This window comes from Sphaeroforma arctica, assembly GCF_001186125.1.
Source record: "Sphaeroforma arctica JP610 unplaced genomic scaffold supercont1.463, whole genome shotgun sequence".
Taxonomy (NCBI): Eukaryota; class Ichthyosporea; order Ichthyophonida; genus Sphaeroforma; species Sphaeroforma arctica.
The window spans coordinates 29881-36077 of NW_014040095.1; the positions used below are offsets into that span (position 1 = coordinate 29881).

The window sequence follows — 6197 nt, forward strand, 5'->3', positions numbered from 1 at the left end:
TTTTCTCGGTGGTTGATGATGATTTCGTATACACTTTCTTATTGCTGATGCTAATAGTTTGTATACTCTGAGAAGTTTGTGCATGTGTTGTACTATACTCAAGTATTATAACAAGATTTTCCTAGCCTAGTTTTGGGGCCTCATCATCACTAATATACGTGTAGACAAACAATCATTCATAATCATTCGCATGAAAATATATGGTTTATGGGCGGTTTGCTTGTGAAGTTGGTATATACATACATTGAGTTCAACTTATGCAGTAGAATCTATAATCAGCTACACCTTGCTGCATCTCCAAGTAGCGTATAGCTAATATGGCTTTCAGTGCATTTCTATTTTTTTGCCTGTTAATTGATAATCATAAACGCAATCATAAAGCAGACGTGTTCGAATTCACGATAACATGGGCTGTCTACTTTGTATCAACATGCTATAACCGTATACAAAACATTTTACCTGGTATCTAACTGTTCGCATCGAATACATAAGGTTCAACGACACACTCTCATGATGGTTTTTGTATAACTCACAGAGTTTGGCCAGAGATGCGCGAGGTATGTGTAATGGCGATGATCCCATCCTAACAGAGAAAGGAATTCCCTTGGCAGATAAAGTGGATAGATCCGCCGACGAACTAGAAGAATCTACAAATATTCTGAAAGACGACAAGTTGAATGCAGATGCGATGAAGCTTCTCGCGAAAGGAGCACAAGGAATTCTATCAGGAACCACCGATCTCCTCGAAGCGTTTGATGAAAGTGAAGTAAGAGACATCGTAAAACTAATCGACGAGAGTCTGGCAGCTCTAGAGCCATTGCGCAGGGTTGGAACTGCCGCAGAGCTTGTAAAGGAGGTAAAAGCTGTCAGTCTCAGCTTACTTAAGGTGGCGCGATCTATGGAGAAGCGACGCGCTCAGCTTCAGGAAGGTACACATCTGGAGAGCGTGAAAATGGAAATCGAGGCCGTGAAGAGTGTGAGTCCTTTGATGGTGTCAGCGTGCAAGACGCATCTGCTGCACAAAGACAATGAAAACGCGGTGATTTCCAGAGATGGAACATTGTCGCAGATATCTTCTTCCTTGAACAAACTGCGATTCCTCGTTCAGCTGAAATTCTTCAGAAAGGAGGACTTCTTCGGTCACGGCAGCAGTGGTGTAGGGCAGAATCCTGTCTGCCTTGCAGGGACATTTGGAAGATATGATGCTGGGCAAGAAGCAAGGCGACAAAGTAGCCAGTGATGCACTCTTATCAACACTCGATGAATTCCTCCGTGACTGCGAGGCTGTAGCCAAGAAACTTGAGGATGGAGAGGAAAAGAGCAACATATTAGCGGATATTGCTGGTTGCCGTTCACTCCAGAAAGAGCTGACGCAGGCATTCAAGGCTTTGTCTGAAAACCCCGACGACCCTGCGTGCCATCGGCAGGTAGCCGAGACATCTCAAGAACTCTACGAGCGCGTTGGCGAGCTCGCACTAACGTCGAAGCGTGCTCTAGCGCGTAGAAACAATGAGCTAGTGACCAATGCTCGCCTACACGCAACAGAAGCGATTTCAGCTGGTAAGACTGGAGACCCTAAGGAGACTGATGCGAACTTGGCTGCACTAGAGGATGATCTCAACGCATTGGAGGGTATGTATTTTAACACCGTACCATTCACAAACTATTTGCCTTTGACTGGGGATTTAGTTGTACTCGTGAAGACAAGTCGCACCTTTGAAGCAAACCCATTATATTTTTGCGAAGGTACTACAACTTGGGTAGAACTCATGAAAAGCAATTACACATCGTGCATAGTATTGCTTCCGTCGAGATATACCACTTGGGTAGAACTCATGAAAAGCAATTACACATCGTGCATAGTATTGCTTCCGTCGAGATATACCGACTTTTGCGTTTACTGCACAACGTGACCTTTACAATCGCTTGATTTCTCAACTACATCCTTGTTACCCAATAGGTGTATCGAACCTAATCTCATATCTCTCAACGGATGACGAAAAGGCACACAAAGTCAATGAAGCCATGGATGACGTGAAGGGCTATACTCCGGTTCTCGCTGCTACTTGTAGAATGGCCGCAAGCATCCCGGAGGACAAGGCTCTAAATGCTCATGCAAGCATGGTGAAGTCAGAGTGGGATCGAAAAATGGATAAGCTTGAAGACGCGACCGATAGGGCTATTGAGAATCAAGGCCTAACTGTCGGTGTTTTGGAGGAAGGTATGTTCAAAGATATTGCAGCTGTCAAGACCGCTGCTGAAGCCCATAGCATGGGTCAATACACTCCCGCGTGTGTTGTCTTACAACAACGAGCGGATAAGCTCAACAAGCTGCTCGCAGGTGAAGCCGATCGCACCGGAGTGCTCACAGAGAAAGATCTATTCAAGACTCACGGGCAGGCACTGACCTACGCGTTAAATGCCTTCAATGCATCCTCTCAGAAGGTGGTTGAAGATGGAAATGACGCTGATTCGGCCACAAAGGCCAAGCTCGCTAAGGATGCTGCTGCTATGGAGAAAGCAGTGATAGTCGCATGCAACGCTGTTGGCTGTACTGATAGTCTGGCCGATATCGAAAGAAAGGAGCTACAAGCGAAGGAGGGCCGCAGGGTGCAGAAGGAGTTGGAGATCAAGCGCCGCGAAGAGGAATCGAAGAACGAAAAGCTCAAATTGGAACGTGAAGCGGAGGAGCGAAAAGCACGTGAGGCGGCAGAAGCCGAGCGCATTGCTGAGCTGGAGCAACTGGAGAAGGAGAAGATGGTCAAACTGCTGCAAGAGGAGGAGGAGAAGAAGCAGTTCGAGCTCAATACGATTGGACAGGCGGCCGAAGCACTGCACGAGGAGGCAAATCAGTGGGACGAGAACGACAATGATATCATCTGTCTGGCAAAGAAAATCGCGGAGTCCTTCAACAAGATGGCTGTGCTCGAGGGCCAGCAGAACTGCAAGCGCGAGCTGATCACGCTAGCCAAAACAATCTCTACGGATGCGCGTGAGATGGCTAAGCTCGCTACGAAGTTTGCCGATAACTGTGCCGACAAGAGGCTGAAAGCCAATCTGCTGAATACCGTCGCCGTTATGGAAACCATCGGAGCTCAAGTAAGGACCGTAAGATGATAATTTGATGTAGTATCATCGTACTCATTTGAATACTGTTATCGTATATTACTTTTGTTTAAACTTGTATCTTACTACTTGATCACTATCACTGAGCAGCTCAAGATCATCGCCGCTGTCAAGGCTTCGAGCCCTGGAGATCAAGAAGCAGACGATCAGCTCAACATCTGCGCTGCAAATTTAATGGGGCGGTGCCAGGAGTGTGTCAGTCAGTGCCACTCAGCATCGATCAAACCCATTGATGCCAACCACCCATTAATGGAGAAGGTCACTTGGAGAAAGAAGGTCTACCGCAACAGAGATTGCAAGTTCTGAATCGGAAAGAGCAATTCTCACAAGCTGCGCGAGTAGTTTGTAATTTCCCGGTAGTAGGTTGTGAGTGATGTGTGTCCCGCGAGTTGTACTTGCTGGCGAACACGAAATAAAGTTAAACTCTCTCTTTGATATTCACGACTCAACACACCTTTGGCGAACGATGTAGTATTCAAGAGCGTACATAAGCAGCGTCAGATAAAATGATTTTCACAAAGATCATATAAGACTTGTATTCGCTGCTCGACATCTGTGGGTATGGTTAGGAGTAGCGAAGCGAAATATACTTTAAATTCTTGTCAAATCTTTTAATATGAAATCGAGCGCAATGAAGGTTTACAGAGGCCCATATACTGACACTCTTTGTGGTCGACTAGTGGTCACAAAGGTAGATCCGAGATCTACTGATAATTACTTGTACGTGAGAGTTCATTGATGAAGTCATGTACTTCACACTGAAGGTTTATTAATAAAGGCAGAATCTTACTGTCAGGAATCAAAAGAAGGGGTGACTGTGATCCAAAGCTGTTGATGTCATGTCTCTCTTGAAGGATCATAAGATGGATTTATAGCTCACGATTCGCCTGGACAAGATGTGACGACACTGCCGAACCCGCCCCGAAAAGCGACGATAATCGAAACTTTACACAGAAAAGGACTCACTATCCATTCTGTGGAGATGAACATGCCTCAGTGTCATAATCAGTTCTTCCAGTGCACTGTTACCACCGAGACCATCGATCATCTCTAGCGCCAAATCCGCCAGTCTATCCAGCTCCCTTTTCGTGTACTCGAAAGAGCCCGACTTATGAATGAGCTGCAGCGCGTATTTCTTGACGTCTCGAGACTCTGTGCGTTGTTTCAATATGTCTAAAGGACGCGCAAAGACAGAAGCGTCAGCATATCATAGCGAAATCGTCAAATGTCGGACGGTATGGTAGAATTTTACGTACAAAGCAACAGCTGCAAAATCCACAAATAACAAAGTCAAAACAGCATGAAGGCACTGAATTCCACTATTGTATGTATACAACAAACTTACTCAGTAGCTGGCGCTCATTGGGATTCTTAAGCACAGAGTGTACGATCGGGTATGAGAATTTCCCCTCTGTCAAGTCTTCACAGAAGCTCTTGTTGCTCATATACTGTTTAAAGGAAAATGTGGGCATAGATCAGTCTACCACAGATGATCAACGAGGCAAATCGGTGATGATGACAACTTTTGATGCCCACTCTTCGTCGTCTTGTTTGTATAGTACATCGCATCCACTGGGCCAAATAAGAAAGGTGATTTGTGACTACGACCAGGACGTACATACATGCATCATGTTACACACACAGTGTCCCGTTCGTGACTGGCATAATCGTAACTCGATCTCTCGCAACATAAACATGATACGACCGATATGCCATGATTGCCTTAGTTACTGACGCGACCAACGAGAGTAGCAAGGCAAAAACACAATGCTGCGACCAAACTGTCGCGCAGCATGATGCATACATACCTCCGTGCTGGTAAGATTTACATAGTCGTCCCTGATTTGAAAGTATAGACCCATAGTATTCAACAGGGGAACATAATCTCTCTGATCTTGGCTGAAAACTTGCATCAGTTTCACACTGAGCCGGAAGAGACCACCAGTCTTCTGTATGACCATCTCGTTGTAGTCATCGAACTGGGGGCACTTATTACTGTCTCTCCAATAAATGTCTTTCCCCTGGCCCCTGTGTAATTCTAACATCTCCTTGGAGAATATTTGGAGGGCCTCCATGTTATCCATCTCGGTGATACGCTCAAGCGCTTGGAAGTACACGTAGTTGGCGCTGTTTATAGTTGCGGGTACTCCGTAGATTATATGTGCCACTGAAATGCGATTTAGTGTGAAGATTGTTAGTATTGTATAAGCAAAGAGGCTGCCATAGAGGGAAATACCGATACTACATCAGATTTTCTCCAGCGATATTCTTACATATGTGAACTAAAACAAAAACAAAACAGCTGAATATTGAGCAGAAAAACTGAGCTTCCCATAAACATTAACGTCCAATAGAAAAGGCCCATCCAGTGAAAAGCATTTGCACTAACCTGGTATACCGCGACGAAGGTTCGAGTTGTCTTCAATATCGTCAGCACTGTTCACAGTGATTGAATAATGTAGTTTGACAATAGTTAGGCAAGCGACACGACAAAAGAGTGAACTGTTTTCACGCCCAAATGAATACCAGAATATAGATCGGAGAGGGGCGGAATCTCCTTCAAATCAATCGCCTTGTGTTTCATACGAGTTCAAAACGCAAACTACACACAACTTACAGTAAACTAGACGTGTGCAACATGTTAACCACGTCCAGGATGATGGCCATTTCCTCTTTCGGTACTTCAAGCCACACATTGAAAGCATCCGCTAATGTTTTGCGCACATTTTTACCTGGAACCTGTGAGTATGAGATAGATGCTAACGATTATGACTTTGAATCGTAACCCGATGTCTCGATCATACCTGTGATGGTCACAAATAACTCGCCACGAGCAATATATAATGATATTCAACAGCAAGAAATGCACTGATATGAGCTCACATATGGTACATTGGTATATATTTATAATCCATGTATTTATTCGCTGAAATATACTAACGTGCAATGTGCAAGTTAGCATCAGTGTATTTACCGCTGCATGGTATCTTATATATGTATGTTTATATACGTATATATATATATATATATATATATATATGTGTGTGTGTGTGTATAGGTATATATACATA

General features: G+C 44.5%; 2 protein-coding genes across 2 annotated transcripts; one reads left to right on the forward strand and one right to left on the reverse strand.

The window, feature by feature from the left end:
* Positions 1-559: 559 nt before the first annotated feature.
* Positions 560-3550, forward strand: SARC_06473 (hypothetical protein; the record flags this gene model as incomplete). The annotated part of the gene is made up of 4 exons (XM_014299617.1): positions 560-1156; positions 1185-1632; positions 1961-3099; positions 3217-3550. The coding sequence occupies 4 exons, from the start codon at positions 560-562 to the stop codon at positions 3430-3432; spliced, it is 2400 nt and encodes a 799-aa protein (XP_014155092.1). The 3' UTR covers positions 3433-3550.
* Positions 3551-3847: 297 nt separating this feature from the next.
* SARC_06474 (geranylgeranyl pyrophosphate synthase) lies at positions 3848-5885 on the reverse strand. Its single transcript, XM_014299618.1, has 5 exons — positions 5744-5885; positions 5516-5562; positions 4935-5293; positions 4472-4574; positions 3848-4299 (listed from the first exon to the last, which is right to left on the reverse strand). Exons 1-5 carry the CDS (start codon positions 5791-5793, stop codon positions 4073-4075), a joined length of 786 nt encoding a protein of 261 aa, XP_014155093.1. The 5' UTR covers positions 5794-5885; the 3' UTR covers positions 3848-4072.
* Between the last annotated feature and the right edge of the window lie 312 nt (positions 5886-6197).

Excerpts from the sequence above, each read along its gene's own strand:
- SARC_06474 (XM_014299618.1), bottom strand. The coding sequence starts at position 5,793 with ATGGCCATCATCCTGGACGTGGTTAACATGTTGCACACGTCTAGTTTA. Across the intron at positions 4,575-4,934 it reads TAAATCTTACCAGCACGGAG|TATATGAGCAACAAGAGCTT; the intron begins GTATGTATGCAT and ends TCCTTTAAACAG. Across the intron at positions 4,300-4,471 it reads CAATGAGCGCCAGCTACTGA|ACATATTGAAACAACGCACA; the intron begins GTAAGTTTGTTG and ends CGCGTCCTTTAG.